Source organism: Hyperolius riggenbachi, chromosome 8, assembly GCF_040937935.1.
Source record: "Hyperolius riggenbachi isolate aHypRig1 chromosome 8, aHypRig1.pri, whole genome shotgun sequence".
Lineage (NCBI taxonomy): Eukaryota > Metazoa > Chordata > Amphibia > Anura > Hyperoliidae > Hyperolius > Hyperolius riggenbachi.
Genome location: NC_090653.1, coordinates 266,398,554 through 266,418,035, shown reverse-complemented (window position 1 = coordinate 266,418,035; position 19,482 = coordinate 266,398,554). Strand labels below are relative to the sequence as shown.

The 19,482-nt window shown below is 46.1% G+C and overlaps 1 protein-coding gene across 1 annotated transcript in view; it reads right to left on the bottom strand.

The window, feature by feature from the left end:
* Positions 1 to 19,482, bottom strand: part of KCND1 (potassium voltage-gated channel subfamily D member 1) — a 185,777-nt gene that overhangs the window by 118,242 nt on the left and 48,053 nt on the right. The window contains exon 2 of the mRNA XM_068248806.1: positions 16,245 to 17,818. Coding sequence (XP_068104907.1) covers positions 16,245 to 17,359 — 1,115 coding nt within the window. The 5' untranslated portion in view covers positions 17,360 to 17,818. The remainder of the gene's footprint in view (positions 1 to 16,244; positions 17,819 to 19,482) is intronic.

Sequence of the window (19,482 nt, the reverse complement as noted above, 5' to 3'; positions counted from 1 at the left end):
GGAGAGTGCTTGATCCTCATACTGCTAGACCTTTCTGCAGCCTTTGACACAGTTGACCATGACATCTTGATAAACAGGCTACAGGAATACTGCAGTATTGATGGCATAGTACTTCAGTGGTTCCAATCCTTCTTGAGTGGCAGAACCCACAAAGTGTCTATGGGGCCCTTCCTGTCCACCCCTGTAACACTTAAGTATGGGGTGCCCCAGGGCTCAATCCTCTCTCCCCTGCTTTTCACGATTTACATGCTACTGTTGGGAAAACTAATCCAAAAACATGGCCTGACATACCACTGCTATGCAGACGACACCCAACTATATCTTTCCTTCAAGCCTGGTGTGACAGACCCAACTCTAACTATAAATGCCTGCTTACGTGAACTACAGCAATGGATGAATGACAACTGGCTGAAACTAAATGCAGACAAAACTGAAGTCATTCTGATTGGAGGGCAGAGCATGATAACAAAACAACTTAACTTGCAGTCTTCACCACTGGGAATAGGAGGCACGGATCTACGCAGCTCTGATCATGTGCGTAGCCTGGGAGTTCTAATTGATTGGGATTTAAACTTCAGAACTCAAATCTCTGCTGTGGTGAAATCATCCTATTTTCAGCTGAAGAACATTGCAAAAATCAAGCACCTCATACCCCCAGAAGATCTGCCAACCTTAGTCCACGCCTTCATCACATCCCGACTGGACTACTGCAATGCTCTCTACACTGGCCTTCCAAAAAAGGTCTTGTACCGCCTACAGCTGATACAGAATACTGCTGCCAGACTGCTAACCAACCAACCTCGTCACTGCCACATAACGCCAGTCCTGCATTCCCTTCACTGGCTACCTATAGAATGGAGGCTCCTATTCAAGATCGGCCTACTGACATTTAAATCCCTGAATAATCTAGGCCCTGGATACATGAAAGATATGTTACAGCTGCGTAGCAATCCCCGCATTCTCAGATCCACAGGTTCTAATAATCTAGTCATACCCAGAGTCCACTTGGAAACTTTTGGTCCCAGAGCCTTCTGTCATGCTGCCCCTACGTTTTGGAACTCCTTACCTCAACAGATCAGGACAGCCCCATCCCTGGACGTGTTTAAATCCAGACTGAAAACCCACCTGTTCAGTCTGGCATTTGCAGAAATATAACTTTTGTTGTGTGAATACTTCATCCTACTAATTACTGAATCTGAGAGAGCCTAAGCGCTTTGAGTCCTATGGGAGAAAAGCGCTATAGAAATGTTATTGTATTGTATTGTATAGTGTATGTATCGTAGTCTAGGGCCAATTTAGGGAGAAGTCAGTTACCTTATCTTTATGTTTTGGGGATGTGGGAGAAAACCCATGCAGACACGGGGACAACATACAAACTCTATGCAGATAGTGCCCTGGCTGGGATTCGAACCAGGGAAGGACCCAGCGCTGCAAGGCCAGAGTGGAGAGCGCTAACCACTACACCACTATGCTGCCCCGCTATGCAATTTTCCCCATGACTCGACAATTTGAACTCAAAGCTTTTTTCAACTGTCAGAAATTGCAAACGTACGAAATCATGATGTACACCCGTTGGATCGCAGTGCAATTCTGCAAATTTGCGGTACTGGAAATAAAAGCAAACCCGCTTACATTGCAGCGCAATCACGCATGCGTTTCTTAAAAAAAAAGGAAGAGGAAAGGGCCCTGAATGCAAGTTGATTGCAGGATTATGCAAATATCATATGCAAATGTATTCAGTTTCAAAATGGACAAATCAAATCCTGCCAAGGTGGAATTTTATGACTCCACTCTCAAGTTGCATAAATTTGCATAACCCTGCATCAACTTGTGAGGGGGGAGGGGTCAGGTAGGAAGTTTGTGTGTGTGTGTGTGGGGGGGGGAGTTAGGGGTTCAATCAGAAGTTTGTGTCTGGAGGGTTTAGGGTTAGGCGTCAGGTAGGAAGTGTGTGTGTGTGTGTGGGGGGGGGGGGGGGGGTGTATAGGCGTCAGGGGGGAGGGTTCATTGAGAGAGTAGGCTTAGCCATAGTAAAATATCGGTATTACATTTTAATAGTAAAATATCAGCATTAACCACTTTATCGCCCACTACCGTATATCTACTGTATGTCCTCTGTGACTTCATCTAAGCCACGAGTCAGTAGATATACATCTTGTAGTAGGAGCAGTGCTGTGCAGGATTGGGCTTGCTCCCGTGTACATTTCTGGTACTATCTGATGCAGCACTAATTGGTGAACGGGAATATATGTTTCCTGAGCTAATGAGATTGATTTTTACCATTAAAAATACTTTTTTCAGTTCATAGTGAAAAATACTCTCTGTAGCATTATTCCAGAATCAAATATCCGCACCATAAATTGTGACAGGAACATAATCTAAGTTTTGTGATAAGCGGTAAGAATAGCCAAACAACATTTGTGTTTTTATCTACAGTAGCACTTTTTATTTTTAAACTGGAATTGGTAAAACTGAGAAATAATGTGTTTTTCTATTGTTTTCCTTGTTTTCCCATTAAAATTCAAAGAAAACAAAATTGTTAGAGGTAAAAAATGCCATACAATGAAAGTCTAGTTTGTCTTGGAAAAAAAATATATATATATATTTCATTTCTGTGTCATAAGTAGGGATAAAGTTATTTCTGATTAAATAAGGACATAGCTAAACTGTCGAAACTGCTCTGGTCCATAAGTGAGAAACAAGGTCTGGATGCCAAGTGGTTAAATAACGATATTTTACTATCGGGATTACTGGGGCCCCATATTCCATGTGCCTTTTTTCGATATATGCCCCTGTAAGTGCCTAAAATGGAGCTTCTATCCCCGGCGCCCAAACTACCAATAGATGTAGCTAGTTGTGGTCCTCCCAACCCAGTGGGGGGGGGGGGGGACAGGAAAGGACAACGCACAGAGGTATGTGGATCCAGCATGTAAATACCTCTGTGCTAACCTTAGGTAGCTTTGCCTCGGGTTAGGTGTACTTTACAAGGCAGATGTTGTACTGGTCCTGGCAACTATTTATCATGTGCATCTACAGTAATAGCTTGTCACCATGCCTGGGCTGCAGTCACATTCTGCATTGGTGGAATCTCCTTATAGTCCATCTTCCTGCTCCTTCTCATACTAAGGTGTGAAAAGGAATTGCACGTTTCATCTTACATTACACTTACTGCTAGAATGAGAAGCCATTCAGTGTGAAATATGTGCAGTAATAGGTGAAATCAGGAAAGGTGCAAATACATCTTCACACCCTTCCAAATTGCACCTAGTTATTGCCTAACTGCACCAGACTTCTCTAGAACTTGGATTCTCCGCCATATTACAGCACATAAGAAATCCCCAAAAACTAAAAATAGCAAAAAGTGTTTATTAAAGAGACACTGAAGCGAAAAAAAAATTATGATATAATGATTTGTATGTGTAGTACAGCTAAGAAATAAAACATTAGGAGCAGAGACATAAGTCTAATACTGTTTCCAGTACAGGAAGAGTTAAGAATCTCCAGTTGTTATCTATGCAAAAGTTATGACTAAGGACCAGGTTGGGTAAGAAACGCGTCAGCTTGCACGTTGCCATATTTTTGCTACTTTTTCATGATGTTATAAATAATTGGATTTATGCTTTTAATTAACCACTTAAGGACCAGAGACCGCTGGTACTAGAACAACGGAATCCGGTCGAATCGCTGCGCATACCCGCCGCAACAGCCTTCATCGCCACTCGCTGGCTAAGGAGCGATCCGTGCTAATGGGGCTGGAGGAAGCCCCAGGTATGTATAAAACTTTTGACTTTAATCATCTCTGGTACACTTTAAAGAGGATCTGTGGGATTGTTAGTTGTTCTCCGCACCTGCTGTGATTGGGTGACAGGCAGGAACACTCCCAGCCTGATAGACTGTGATTGGGTCATGGTGGATGGCCTGGGTGATTAAGTGCTCCCAGTCAATATGCGCAGCTTGAAATAACGTTTGGCATTAATCCTAGCAATTTGTACAGCTGAGCCGAAGGGATTGCTCATTTCTCTGCAGAAGTGGAATTTCACTTTCAACTGACCCCGAAGTAATGCTGAGCCAATACAAACTAAGCACAAGATGATGAAGTACATAATCACAGGTTATCTTCAGTGAAGGCTTAACTGCAAAACAATGTCTTCTGCCGGAGATGTCGCCTGGAGAGCTGCGGATGAATCTGGCACCATTCATCTGGGTACCGGCTACCAATAAGCAGAGTATCAGCAATGTCATAACAATGCTCTGCTGAGTATGGCTTGTAGCGGTGTTTTGTCAGTGGCTCCATGCATGTCCTCATCCTATCATACAAAGCTCTAAATCAGGGGTGTCAAACTCAAATACAAAGTGGGCCAAAATTGTACACTGGGACCTAGCCGTGGGCCAACCTCAATGTCTGCTGGCCACCTTCCTCCCTTATGAAGTTCCCTGGTGTCTAAGGCCTCCCCTCCAACCCCTATACAGTTCCCTGGTGTCTAGTGGTCCTCCCTCCCGTATACAGTTCCCTGGTGTCTAGAGGCCCCCATCCTCCCCTATACAGTTCCTTGGTGTCTAGTGCTCCTCCCTCCCATACAGTTCCCTGGTGTCTAGTGCTTTCCCCCTACCTTCCACATATGGCTTCCCTGGTGTTCTAGGGCTTCACCTCCAATATAGCTTCCCTGGTAGTCTAGAGTGGGCCAAACATAATGCAAAGTGGGGAAACCACTTGAGGGCCAAATTTAATGGCTCTGAGGGCCAGATTTGGCCCGCGGGCCAGAGTTTAACATGTATGCTCTACATAAACTGTCACCCCCTTACATTTCCTCATTAAAGAGGAACTTCAGCCTAAACAAACATACTGTCATTAAGTTACATTAGTTATGTTAATTAAAATAGATAGGTAATATAATCTCTTACCCACCCTGTTTTAAAAGAACAGGCAAATGTTTGATTTCATGAGGGCAGCCATCTTTTTGGTTGAAAGGAGGTGACAGGGTGCATGAAACACAGTTCCAACTGTCCTGTGTCCTGATCACCCCTCCCAGTTGCTAGGCAACGTGAATAACAACATAGGAAATCCCATCATGCTTTGCACAGCATCAGGTAAAAAAAGCCTGGGCAGTTTTCTTTGATGGGTGGAGTTTAGCTACAAATGATGCTTTGGTAAGAAAAACAAAGTTCTGATGCTGTGAAACTGTTAAAGAAACACCAAGCCTTTTTAGTTCTGCTGAGTAGATTTTTAATCCGGAGGTTCACTTTAACCTTCCTGGCGGTATGATTATTTCCTGATTTTAGGGTCTAAAGGCAGCCCCAGCACTTTACTCGCCTCCCTGGAATCCAGAGCTGAAGCTCTCGCTCCTGTCCACTTGGGGGCGCTCTACCCCTATGGTGAGATAGCCATCGGTTGTCATGTGACAAACCACAATCTTACCCAAGGGATTGAGATCCTCCGAGGACAAGGTGGTTTCGGCGCTCAACGGCAAGTGTTGAAGCTGGGCACTGCTATAGCACTAATGCTATAGTGCGCACCCTGTGCAATGGTAATTCGGCTTTATGGCAATTGCCTGATCCTGAATTTAACGCCGCCGGGAATTTGAGCGGCAGCGGGGTGAGCCGTCATTTGACTCAACCTGCGTCCAGCTCACCGGCGGTGGAACTATATATATGCTCCGAGGAGAGGAAGAAGACTGGCTGCCAGCGTCTGGATCCCGGAGCAGGTGAGTTACAAATGCCCTCCACATGCATGCTCTGCATATACCTCCTGGTGGCAACACTACCTTGGAGAGCATCATGTGATCCTTATATGTAATGGCGCCTGTGGCCACTGCTACTAATAGTAAATCCCCTTCCTAACCCTAACCTGTTCTCCAACATTGATTCTTTACTGACACCTAACGCTAAACACTCCCCTTTAGCATAACCTTCATCCTGATGCCTAACCTCCCTTCCAAAACTAACTCTTTCCTGACACTAAACTTTAACCAAGGATTGAATTTGATACCAATCAGTAGCTGATACCACCTTTCCCATGAGAAATCTTTACCTTTTCTCGAATAGATCAATAGGGGGCTCTGTGGGGCTGATATTGGGGTGAAACCCCTCCCACAGAGTGATGTCAGGACCTAGGCCATGACTGTGTCCTGTCTGTGAACCTTGTTGAATTGTGGGAAATAACATCTGTTTCCAACTGCCAAGCAACAAGTATCTACCTCTGTGCATATGTATATCTATAAAAAAAAAAAAAACCTATCGCATTGTTAGGGGATGTGGTTATAAATACTGGCAATTCACAGAGTAGGGACACCAAGAGCCAAATATAGTGTAGTATGTACTGGTAGTTGAAATTAAGTATGATAGAGTAATAAGCTATACTCACAAAGCAGGGTTACCTCAAAGGCAACCACTGTATAGGCAGGTGGGGAGATTAGACCTGATCCCACTCAGGATTAAGAAGTAAATCTCCGTAGATGAGGAAAAAAAGGGGGCAACACCCCTCCACCAGGGGTGGATTTAATATAGTGTAGTATGGATACAGAGGCGCCAAAAGGATAAAAGTATCTAAAAAGTTTAAAACATGATGAGGCAGTGGTGGACTCACCTCCTCCAAGCAGACACACAAATTGCCAATGTGTTTGTGAAATACTACACATTTATTTACATACTCCGAGGGACAATGCAACACGTTTCGCAGGTTTGATCCCGCTTCATCAGGCAATAACAACGGAGCAATAGCATATGTGGTCAGTAGAAGAGCCAGGCACCTCTCACTCTCTCACAGAGGTGCCTAGCTCTTCTGCTGACCACATATGCTATTGCTCTGTTGTTATTGTCTAATGAAGCAGGATCAAACCTGAGAAACGTGTTGCATTGTCCCTCGGAGTATGTAAATAAATTTGTTGTATTTGACAAACACATTGGCAATTTTTGTGTCTGCTTGGAGGAGGTGAGTTCACCACTGCCTCCTCATGTTTTAAACTTTTTAGATGCTTTTATCCTTTTAGCGCCTCTGTATCCATACGACCCTCAATAATGGCAGTTGGTGATGTCTATTTTTTTTTCTTCTCTGCCAGCAGTAAGGGCCCTTTTCCACCTGCAGTCGCTAGCGTTCACGCTGAACGCTAGCGATTGCTGAATCGCAAAACCGGCAATTCGACGTTTTGCGGCCGCGATTTTGCTATGCTATGCACTGCATAGCAAAATCGCGGCAAATATCGCTCCGCCGCGCGTTCGCGTTCGGGTAAAAAACGAATCGCGGTAGTGGAAATGACCTACCGCGATTCCTATGTTAAAAAGCAAACCGTAGCGATTGTAAAATCGCTAGCGGTTTGCGACTTTGCGATTCAGCCAGCGCAAACGCGCTGGTGAAAAAGGGCCCTAAAGGTTAAGTGCAGGCTCATTGTGGATCAAACACAGAATGGCGTATATCAATCATTTCTTGATCTCTCTTTTAATTTTTAACTTCTCACTTTGCACTGTATTGATTTTTTTCTCCCCCGTTTCGCTCTAGCGAAACTTTAGTTCCTCTTTAAAGGGAATCTGAAGTGATAGGGGTATGGAGGCTGACATAATTATTTCATTCTAAGCAATACCAGTTGCCTGGCAGTGCTGCCTATTTTCACTGGGCTGCCACGTCGATTTCCAAATTGGATGCAGTATCCATGCTGCTGCGAAGTCTAGCCAAATAGCTATAGCTGTGCTGTGCACAACTACAGGGTATCGGCAGTAAACTGCAGTAAGCTGTCCGAATCGTACCGGCATGTGATTTGAACAGCAAGCCTATTGACAGAATAGGCAGCGTTTCTCTGCACTAGTGGAAACTGGCCCTAAATGTGGCCATACATCAGGTGACTTGGCGGCTGGTCGACCATCCATTTTGATTATTTTAATTGAATCGGATGAAAATCGGTGTCGCCAAGTGCATGCCTGATCAATGATGCGACTCTAGTAAGGCCACATCTGGAATATGGAATTCAGTTCTCGGCACCACATTACAGGAAAGATATTGCCGTTTTAGAGCAGGTGCAGAGACGCAGGGCCGGAGCTACCATTGGAAAAAATGGGCAATTGTCCCAGGGCCCCAGAGCCTGTAGGGGCCCCCAAGGTGTCCCTCCCCCATCTTAACTGTTGCTCCCCAGGGACTCTGCAGAGTCTGTTAAGTTGGGAGATGATTGGGGGAGGGTCAGCAGCCAGCTCAGGGGCCCAGGAGGGAAATTTGGCTGCAACAAAGGGCCTCTAATGACGCTTTTTGGTCGGGATGTCTGTTGGGGAGCCCCAGGCTAATTTTGCCCTAGGGCCCAATTGTTACTTGAACCCGCCTTGCAGAGACGAGCAACAAAATTGATACGAGGGATGGAAGGTCTCACTTACCAAGAAAGGTTAGATAAACTGAGTTTATTTAGTCTAGAGAAAAGACGCCTTAGAGGGGATCTAATTAACATGTATAAAAACGTCAGAGGGCAATATAAAAGCTTGGCGGATGAGCTTTTTGTCCCTAGGCTTTTACAAAGGACTAGAGGACATGATCTACGCATGGAGGAAAAACGTTTTAGACGTTTATTTAGGAAAGTGTTCTTTGCAGTAAGAGTGATTAAGATGAGGAATGCATTGCCACAGGAAGTCGTTATGGCAAATTCTATATCTGCATTTAAAAGGGCCTTAGATGCTTTCCTTGCATTGAAAGACATCCATGGCTACAATTACTAGGTAATGCTCAGTGGTGTTGATCCAGGGATTTTATCTGATTGCCATCTGGAGTCGGAAGGAATTTTTTCCCTTTTGGGGCTAATTGGACAATGCCTTGTAAGGGTTTTATGCCTTCCTCTGGATCAACTGAGGTTGCAGTCTGTCTTCCAAATCTGCCACTCTTCAATAGACCCATAGAAGGGCCCCATATAGAGATAATGAAGAATGGCGGATTTGGAAGACGGACGTGCACCGCGACACAGGACAGGTGATGTATAAATGCGCACACATACGTGCAGAATCATATACTGCGGGAACAGGGGCAGAAGCGATGGACTTGGCTGATTCCCAAGAGATTTCATGCTGAAATTGATCGGGAATCGGCCTGCGGTGTATGAGCAGCTGACAGATCTCTCTCTGAACAGATTCAATCAGAGAGAGATCTGTCTCTTAGTCGATCTGGCTAAAACTTTTAGCCATAGACCTTGAAGAAGCATGCAGATCAGATTGGCTCCACCCCCAACATAAATTATTTTCTGATGCCTAGCCCTAACCTCGCCCCTAATGGCAAGAAAACAATAAAAATATATACACAAAATGTTGGCTTATCCACAAGTATTTATGGCCAGGCCCGGATTTACCATAAGACACTGTAGGCACGTGCCTACAGGCGCCAGATGATGGAAAGGCGTCTCAGTCCCCTCACCGAGCGCCTTCCTCCCTCCTTTCCTATGAAGAGTCCTGATGGAAGTCTAAATGAGAGGTTATTCACCTGGGTCTCAGCATTCCACTGACAAGATCTCCTTTCAGTCAGCGGCACCTCCAGCTACTTAATATTGAGGTTCTTCTAGCTACTTAATATTGAGGGTACATCTGGCTACCTAATACCAAGGGCCACCCGTAGCTAACTATGATGGGCAGTGGTGCTCAGCAAGATTTCGGATATCCGAACTACCCAGATAATCCGAACTTTTTCCACTATCCGAACTTTTAATAGCAAGTCGGATATTTTTTAAAATCCGAATAGACTATCCGAGCAAACTCGGATTTCCCATCTGAAATCCGAAATCCGTGCGGATAGTTTCTTCAGATATCCGAGCAGAAGCCAAAATCACTTTGAATGGCAAAAATCCCTTTCGAAGGCAGTCAGGCCTAGAGAGAGGAGAGAGAGAGAGAGACCTCCGAAAGGGTTTTTTGCCATTTGAAGAGACTTTTGGAAGCATTTTAAGCCATTTTCAGGTCACTTCCGGTTTTCTATCCGGATATCCGAATCCGGCCGGATATTGGGTTCGGATATCCGAGTTTACTCGGATACCAAAAAGTTTGGATTCGGATATCCGATTCGGATCCGGATATCTGGGTATCCGGATCTGAATCAATTCGGATTTTAAAAAGGGGTATCCGAGCACCCCTGGGCAAGGGGGAGTACGGGAGAAGTGACAGCTGGGGCAGCCAGCACACTTGTGGTGCGGTACGTCGGGGGTTTGTAGGTTCATGGAGGGCAAAGTCCAAGGTGCCAGGACATCTGTGCCTATGGGCTCCTGTAAGGTAAATCCGGGCCTGTTTATGGCATTTTATGATATTCTAAGCCTGCTGCATTGACTTGGCCTAAGCAAGTAAAAATACTTTAAAAAAAAAAAAAAAGTCTGTGCACCACATGTGGAGGATGTTGACCCTCGAATTATCGTTCAGCTCGAACAAATGGGCCGGCCGAGGTACAGCAAGTGTTCCAATTCTAGCAGAGGGAATTTCATTAACGCCCTCTTCTCACATTAGCACTACCTCCCCACTGCTTTCTCCAGCATTACATCGAGCTGTATGGCGGCTTATTGTTATTCAGCTGTGTAATGGACTATGGATGTCAACGTTAACCCGTGAGCTGCAAACCTGGACGTTTATTGGCGTTATCAGTACAAGGTCATTTGACTGGCTATAAGTCATTCTTTATCAGTCTCCCAGTTACTTCAGAGCGATGACAGGGAAGGAAGGGGGGGGGGGGACTCTGACATTAATCTGTTCAAAGCTATTTATTAAAAGGACAATGACTAGAGGATACATTTCCTTCAAAAATGTCTTGGCCATGATCTGCACGACTCCCGAGCAATTATGACATTAAACCTTCAGCGTTTCCTTTTGGGCCGCGTATCTCGGCGAATTAGGTTATGCAGCTAAGCTTAGGCCTTCAGACGTGACTGAAAGATGCCATTAGATAGTGCAGCTTATTCCCATAATCTCTCTATAGGCTCCAGTGTTGCTCGCGAGGCTTGAAATTCAGGCAGCAGACAGGCTAATGTCACTTAACCCATTACTGATGTTGGCCCCTAAAAGCATGTGGAGGCCTCCCGGCTGCTTATTGCTTGCCTCCCTATTACCAGCGGCCTGTATTACGGTATGTATCCTGCCGGCAACCCTCGAGTCAGGCAAAAATGGAGCTGGAAATCTGGGTTCACCAGGCTCCGCCACAGGCCATAGTGTGAATTATGACTGTAGCGGCACTCAGTCAGTAGTTTGGGTGCCGTCAAAAGATGGCGCCCAAATTACAATGAAAACAGCCTAATTCATCCACCAGCAATAGCTGGCAGCCGAATTACATCTTAACCCACAGCCCATGGCGGCCCAGAGGGGGAATAATAATCAACGTATTTTCTGACTATAAGACGCACTTTTTCTCCCCCAAAAGTGGGGGAGTGCTGGCTGTTCAGTACCTGTAACGAGAATCTGTTATGGAGGGCAAGTCTGCCATTCATTCAACTGTGTGAAACTTTCGATGGTACTTTCTCAGTACCATGGTGACCAGGGGCGTAACTAGACATCACTGGGCCCCCCTGCGAAACCTTGGATGGGGCACCCTGCAAAACTTTGGATGGGACCCCCCACCCCCCTCGCTTTCTGCACAAGAAAACTGAGAACCAATGTGTTTTCCCCATGCAGATAAATACACTTAGACTTAAAGGAAATGTCAGGCAATCTATGCTACCCCCAGATCTACTTACCCGAGGCTTCCTCCAGCCCCTTGCAGCTGACAAGTCCCTCATTGCAGTTCTGCTCCCAGTAATACACAGCTGTATTATTTTACTACATGAATGCACATGCTATATGGAGGAACAACAATTGACATGCTGAACGTAAGATATAGTATTCAATGTAACTTTGGCAAAACATTCAGAATGTCACTGATTGATACTGTTATTAGGGGATCTCCGACTCCATGTGAGTCAAAAAGCTCTCAATGAGGCAGCCACAGTCAGACATCAATCTCCATTCCATTGTGTTGTAAAAGTATTCAGAGGCCATAAAGTCATTAGCCTGTGTGATAAGAATCTAGGAATCCTTTTGCTGAAAAGGGAAAGTGGTACAACATTACAAACAAAGGAGTCACATTTTGAAAAAAGTTGTAATGTAGTCATCAGAACTTTGCAGCAGTGAGAGACAGATGTTTTTTTACAAACCCTAGAGAGCAGGGACAGTGTACAAATTTGAAAGTGTGTATGAGTCCTTATCTGTGTGCTGGACACATGCAGTCAATATAACAATAATGTAAGAGAGCAGAATACGTTTTTTTTCTCCATGCCCTTAGCTGTCAGTCTCTCAAACTGCGGAGGCATCCCTTGCTGGGTCTATTGTTACGCCCCCGATGGTGACCACGGGTAATGGCCGGGGAATCAGGGTTCAATTCCGGTCCGGAGTGGGAGCCTGATAAACGGCTACCACCACACATCCAAGGAGGGACCAATTGTGCTGTATAAGTAATGTACCTGCCCTGACCATGCTTTTCAGACCAGGCATCTGTGGTCACATGGACCCTTGACCCAATGCTGTGTGCCAGAGATGACACCACTTGCCTTTAACGAGAATCTGTTATGGAGGGCAAGTCTGCCGTTCATTCAACTGTGTGACTGATAAACAAGTTTCCATATTACTTTCTCAGTACCATGGTGACCACGGGTAATGGCCGGGAAACCAGGGTTCGATTTCGGTCCGGAGTGGGTGCCTGAGAAACAGCTACCACCACACATCCAAGGAAGGCAGCAGGCACGCTGTGGGCAAAGGAGCAACAACGGCTACCACCAATCATCCAAGGAAGGCAGCAGGTATGGCATGCAAGTCCTGACTCAGGGAGGTAGTGACGAAAAATAACAATATATGAGGACTTTCGAGGCCCTGCTGTATATGAGACTAATCAACTTTAAAGCCTTTAACGAGAATCTGTTATGGAGGGCAAGTCTGCCATCCACTCAAGTGAAAGGTATACACTTACTGCCAGGTATAATACAATGTGCAGTCACAGATGCAGTGACTGCAAACAGCTGTTTGTATAGTGACGGCCGTGCTGGACTGGTGCGCACAATGACTAGAGTGCAGGTATTGGAGGCTTCCCAGCCCATATGGTCACCGGGCTGAAGTAGCTCAATGACAGAACAGTGACTGTCCAGCTGATCGAATTTGGTCCGTCCACAATTAAGCAACGACCTTATTATCTTGGGTGTGCCCCCCCCCCCGGAGACACTCATATAGCCGGCGGTCTTTGCTTCATTGTGATACGCAAGCCTCTTCACCGCAGCAAGGTAACGATCACAAAGGGGAATTGACACATGTACATGCCTTGTGTTTTGTTGTTGCAGCTGCAGTGCAGCCAGAAAAATTAGGCAGGCATGTCCACGCACCCAAAAAATTATTATAGCGGCCGCTGCTAGCAGCGGCCTTAAAAATTCAGGAATCCGCCTGGATTCCTGGACCCTATTGGTGGTGGTGGAGAAGGCAGTCAAGCGGCCTGCAGGCAGAGATGCTGTGTGGGGACCGACTTAGTCATGGGGCAGGCAGTCACACGGCGTGCAGGCAGAGATGCTGTGTGTGGGGACTGACTTAGTCTTCAGCCTAAGGTAGGTATGCAGTGATTGGTATTACAAATGTGCAGCTGTCACATACACAGGTACCGTGAACAGGTGCAGTGACTGGTATAATATAACACGTAGGTAGGTGCACTGAACAGGTGAGTATGCAGTTATTGGTATTACAAATATGCAGCTGTCACACACACAGGTACTGTGAACAGGTGCAGCGACTGACTGATATGTAACACTGCGTGCGCTCATGTAGGTAGGTAGGTGCACTGAACAGGTGGGTATGCAGTGATTGGTATTACGAATGTGCAGCTGTCACACGCACAGGTACCATGAACAGGTGCAGTGACTGACTGGTATGTAACACTGCGTGCGCTCACGTAGGTAGGTGCACTGAACAGGTGGGTATGCAGTGATTGGTATTACAAATGTGCAGCTATCACACACACAGGTAGTCACTGAATGTGCTGGGTCTGGCAGTGGCACAGTAGGAATTACCAAGGGGCCAAGGTCCAGCAGCCGCGACTGACTGACAGGGCTGTATATGCAACACAAATGTCTGTGACACACACACACACACAAAATAGATCACAAGAACAACATTAGCTCTCAAAAGAGCTTTTGAGTATGAGAGGAGTGCTTTTTAGCAGTGAGTATCAGCAAGAAGGAGCAACCTAACTAGCCTAACACAAGAGCCTAACTAAGCTTTCCCTATGTCAACAGGTTCTCTCCCTTCTCTAATTACTGCAGCCACACGAGTGAGTGAAAAGACTGATGCTGCCTGCGTTTTATAGGGGAGGGGGGCTCCAGGAGGGAGTGTCACCTGATTGGCTACCCTGTGTCTGCTGACTGTGATGTAGAGGGTCAAAGTTGACCCTAATGATGTAGTATAGGGGTCTGGTCGAACTCGCATATAGTTCAAGGTTCACCGTGAACGCGAACCACCGAAGTTCGCGCGAATAAGTTCGCGGTCGAACCGTTCGGACCATCTCTACCGCCGACACACTGTGATGTCAGGGACTCCCTGTACTGTCCCCAGTGTCCTCCTGCACTGCCCCTGTGGAAAGAGCAGTGGCAGCTACCTGTGTCGTTCACCTGACCCTGTGAGCCTGCAGTGATACGCTGCTTCTCTCGCTCACTCCTTCCCCCTAGTGCTGGCACTTGCTGGTCGCGTCTGGCACGAGGGGGAAGGAGAGAGTGAGAGAAGCAGCTGATCACCACAGTCTCCCAGGATCAGGTGAGAGATAGACGGGGGACAGGAGGAGGACACGGGGGGGCGCAGGAGGACAACACAAGTGGGACAGAACATCTAAAAGATGCCCTTGCACTATGGACGCACGAAGTTTAGTATATTTTTTTTGCTGGTTCTTGCTCTCTAAATCTAGGTGCTTCTTATAGTCCAGAGTGTCTTATAGTCACTCTGGACTATAAGACACTCTGATGCGCAAGATACGGTTATACCACCGGGAGGAGGGAGTCTCAAAGGCTCCTTGTCGGTCAGCAGGAGTTTGAAGGTCCCCATTTATTTGGGAGTACTAGGTATTACAAAAATGAAATGGACTATTGTTTGCTGTGTTAAGATAACAGTGTAGGATCTCTTCAGGGCTTATTAAAATTGTAACACTATATTCAGCATCAAAAGAAAGTCTCATCTTTCACCTAAAAAAACATACTGTGGGTTGCTAGGTTAACTACAACACAAACACACAGTTAACATATAGCACAGAGCATCTCTAAAGACTGAAAACTGGTACTACAAGATAGAAACATTAAGGCTGGGGGTCTGAAGTGTTTAAAGCTCAACTCCAAAAAAACTTAAAAAAAACAACTAAATACAGCAAAGACAACAAACCAAAGACAGCAACACTTAAGAGAGGAACAGACCAGCTCTGCCAGTCTTACAATATGATACTAGAAGAGACCTTTGGTGATGACTCATCAATGTGTTCCTGATCTGCACAGTCCAATCATATAAAAGGCCAATATGTCAGGTTGTAACCGGTTGTGCTCTCTCATTGGACTACCAACAGGTATCTGAACCATAAGATTAAGGCTTAACAGACTTGCAAATATTTTGCCAAGTAAGGCATCTCACACGTGACGTATTTTATTTGTGAATTTGGCCGTTTGCCCGGAGTTCACCTTGAGAGAGAATAAATTTACCTCGGGCTGTCAAATGTGATAATTTACCATGCGAACTGACTAAGAGGACGTTGTCTGCCTGCTGAGAAATTACACAACCTTCATGCTACCGGTGCTAAGTTCTAATGGACAATCAATACAGTACATTTTCATATTTCGGTATGTAATGATGGCTTGTGCAATGCGCCCACTGCGTAAAAAGAATGAAGAGAAAAAAAACTCAGGCAGTAACCCACTTCCAAAACCCCTGCCTTAACTACGGGGCACTTGCCGCTACAGTGACACATTGCTTCTGGAAATAGTACACTCCTACACCTAGTTACAGAAAGAATAATGGCCACTTGGCAGCACGGAAACCTAGATTGTGTAGGCTTTTAATGTGCAAGATTTTTGTTTCACAGTTGACTAATAACTGCTTTATACATCGCAGCCCCCTGAGAAACATCCCAACATGTCTACGGTGTCTAGTGACTCATCCTAGCATTGTCATAGAAACTCTACTATCTTTCATGGGAAATATGCGACCATGTGAACCTTTCTCTTGGGTTGCCTTAGCAACAAATCATATCAAGTCAAATAAGAAGTCACGTGACTCACCCCAGGGTTGTCATAGTAACGATGGTGTACCAGAAGGCAGCAGGGATACTGGTGAACTTCGTTTTACTTGTCCCCTTCTCAGCGTAAAACATGACAGTGGCGAAGATGATGATGGCCATGGTGAGGGAGAACAGGAGGAAGCCAAGCTCAGAGGCACAGCTCTTCAAGGTGTACCCAAGAATACGCAAGCCCTGGGAGTGGCGGGAAAACTTGAAGATCCGGAAGACTCGGAAAACACGTAACGTGACAAAGGCACCACTCACATCGTCGTTGTCTGGCATGACTAGGCCAATGTAGTATGGCATGATGGCCACCACGTCAATGATGCTCATGACACTACGCATGAACTTACAACGGCTTGGGGCTGCAAATAATCGCATGAGGTACTCACAAGTGAATATAAGGACACAGGCTGTGTCCATGCAGACAAAGGCTAACCAGTATTTTTCCCCACAAGGCAGCTCTTTAAGGCGCCCAGCAGGTGGACGACAAGGCACCGTCTCTACCACGTTGGCAATCACTGAGACAGCAATGAAAAATCCAGTAACGTAGTAGAAAACAAGAGCCATAGTGCTGGTGTGAGGATTTTCAAAAGCCCTCCACAATCGTTGACGGACGGTGCTGTTGGGAGGGAGAGGGGCATCGCTGGCAGTTTCACTTTCGTTGTCCTCTGCTATCCTCTCTAGGTTTTCTTTTTTACGATCGCGATACTCTTCTAAACAACAGTCTCCAATGATTTCTGGGATGATGCCATAGAAGGACAGCTCTTCATCGAAGGCCTGGATGCATTCGTGCCGTGGATAGTGCAACTTCCCCGTCCGATAGAAGTTGAGTATGTGCCTAAACATTTCTGGATCACGGTCAAAAAAATACTCCTGTGTGTCTTGGTTGAAAAAGAATTCTTTCTCCGTGCTGCCCAGTAGGGTGTCTGGATACCGGTCCAGAGTGTTCTTCCACGTCTGGAACTTCCGGCCGCTAACATTCACTACGAGTATTTCATCGCTCTTTTTCCTTTTATCGCTTGGGGGCTTGGGCATCGGCTTCTTTGCTAGAGGAAGCCATCCCACGGCTGCTGCTCGTGCAAAGGGCAGCCAAGTAGCCACTCCAGCCGCCATGCTTCAATGGCTAAGTCTTCCGTAGCCACAAGTCCAATGTTTTGGTCCAGAGTGTGACCATGAAAAGGTGAACCTGCCACCAGAACACAGGGCAGGGTGTGGGGGACTGATTTCACTGCTCCAGTATCAGAAGACCAATGCCAGAGATAACCCCACAATGTCCTCTGAGCTTAGGTAGACCTTTTACCTCACTAAATAAACTCTGGTCGAGTAAAAACAAACCAGGATGCCGTAAACAACTTGTAGGCTGATGATGCAGAATAATATTCATGAATGACTAAATCCTCAGATGCGGAGGCTTGGATGGAACGTAGAGGGCCATTCTTATTTTCTGTTTTGTCATCAGCTCCTTACTAGATTCTTGGATGTTTTGGATTTTCTGTTGGCTTCCCACAGTATCTTCCTGTTTTTTTCGCCCACACAATCTGTATTTGGTTTTCTTTCCAAGTCCTTCTTGATCTGTTGATGAAGTAGGAAAATGTGAGATTTTCAAAAGAAGAGGAAAGGCAAGAGGAAGTACACGATTTACACATTTTTATTCCATACACAAACTATTATTTACACAGATATTTAATAACAGAAACCTCAAACACAACCTTGACTAGGACACATTGATTCCCTTCTCTTGTCTTAATGCACAGACATCAGAACACATAGACCTTTCCCCTCCACATCATACACAGTGACTTCTTCCTACCCCAGCACCCACAGTGACTTCCTCTTCCCCAACACCCACACTGACCTTTACCTCCCCCAGCACCCATTATGACATCTACCTCTCCTGCACCCACAGTGATCTCCCCTTCCTTCAGCACCCACAATGACATCTACCTCCTCCAGAACCCACAGTAACCTCCCCTTCCCCAGCATCCACACTGACCTCTCCCTTCCCCAGCACCCACTCTAATATCTACCTCTTTCAGCACCGACAGTGACCTCTCCCTCCCCAGCACCCACAGTGACCTCCCGTTTCTCCAGTACCCAACCATGGACTGTACTTACATGGCACCCAGTACCTAGCCATTACATGCACCTAGTACTCTTCCATGGCCTGTAACCAAATAGCACCCAGTACCCACCCATGGTCAAAACCCATATGACACTCAGTACTCTCGAATGGCACACATCCAGACCCCACATGGTACACACTACTTACTCTTGTCCAGCCCATTGCACTTACATGCACCCGGCCAGTACCCAGTCTTGGCCTGTACCCAGCACTCACATGGCTCCCTGTACCAATTAGCACTCACATGGCATCCACAACTGTTTAGCACCATCTGCTACTCATCCAGCACCCAATACTGCTTATCATCCACTGCAAATTAACACACAATATGACTTAGAATCCACTACAACTACAACAAACTGGACCTTGGCACCCACTGCAGCTTGACAAAGACTGTACTTTGGCACCTCAACACTCACTGCAACTTAGCACAAACTGAGCCTTTGCATCTCGCCACCCACTGCACCTGGGTACCCACTGCACCCTGGCACTTACTGCGATTTTGCACCTATTAATGCTTAGCAACCTGCATATTAGCAATCACTTCTTTGCCTGAAAAGAAGCTTTGGTGCTGATCAAGAGGGACAGAGGTCCCAGTAATGATAGGTGAGTCCTTGTCTACATCAGGCTCCACTGTGCCAATTCTAATAGTGGGCACCTATCACTGCTGATTTGGGGGTGGTGGACCCTAAAGACTTGGTTGGAAGGAAACACAAAGTCTGCCTGATACTGTTATAAATGAAGGGGGGTGGGGGCAAAGACGGCCTAATACTGCTTTCTGGAGTGGGGGTATTACATACACAATTTAGCACGATTGATTTATTGCATGGGGCCCCATCACCCTTAAAGTGTACCAGAACTGAAATAATAGCAAGAATCGATACTTACCCGGGGCTTCCTCCAGCCCCATAAGCATGTCTGAGTCCCACGCCGTCCTCCGTTCGCGGTCCTCCGATCAGTAATAGGCTCAGTTGTGTCAGTCAATGCCTTCTGCGCATGCGCGGAGGAAGCCCCGGGCCAGGTAAGTATCAATTCTTGCTATTATTTCAGCTTTGGTTTACTTGGAGGATCCTCTGCACGGCCCTGAATATCATACAACATAAATGCAGGTGTA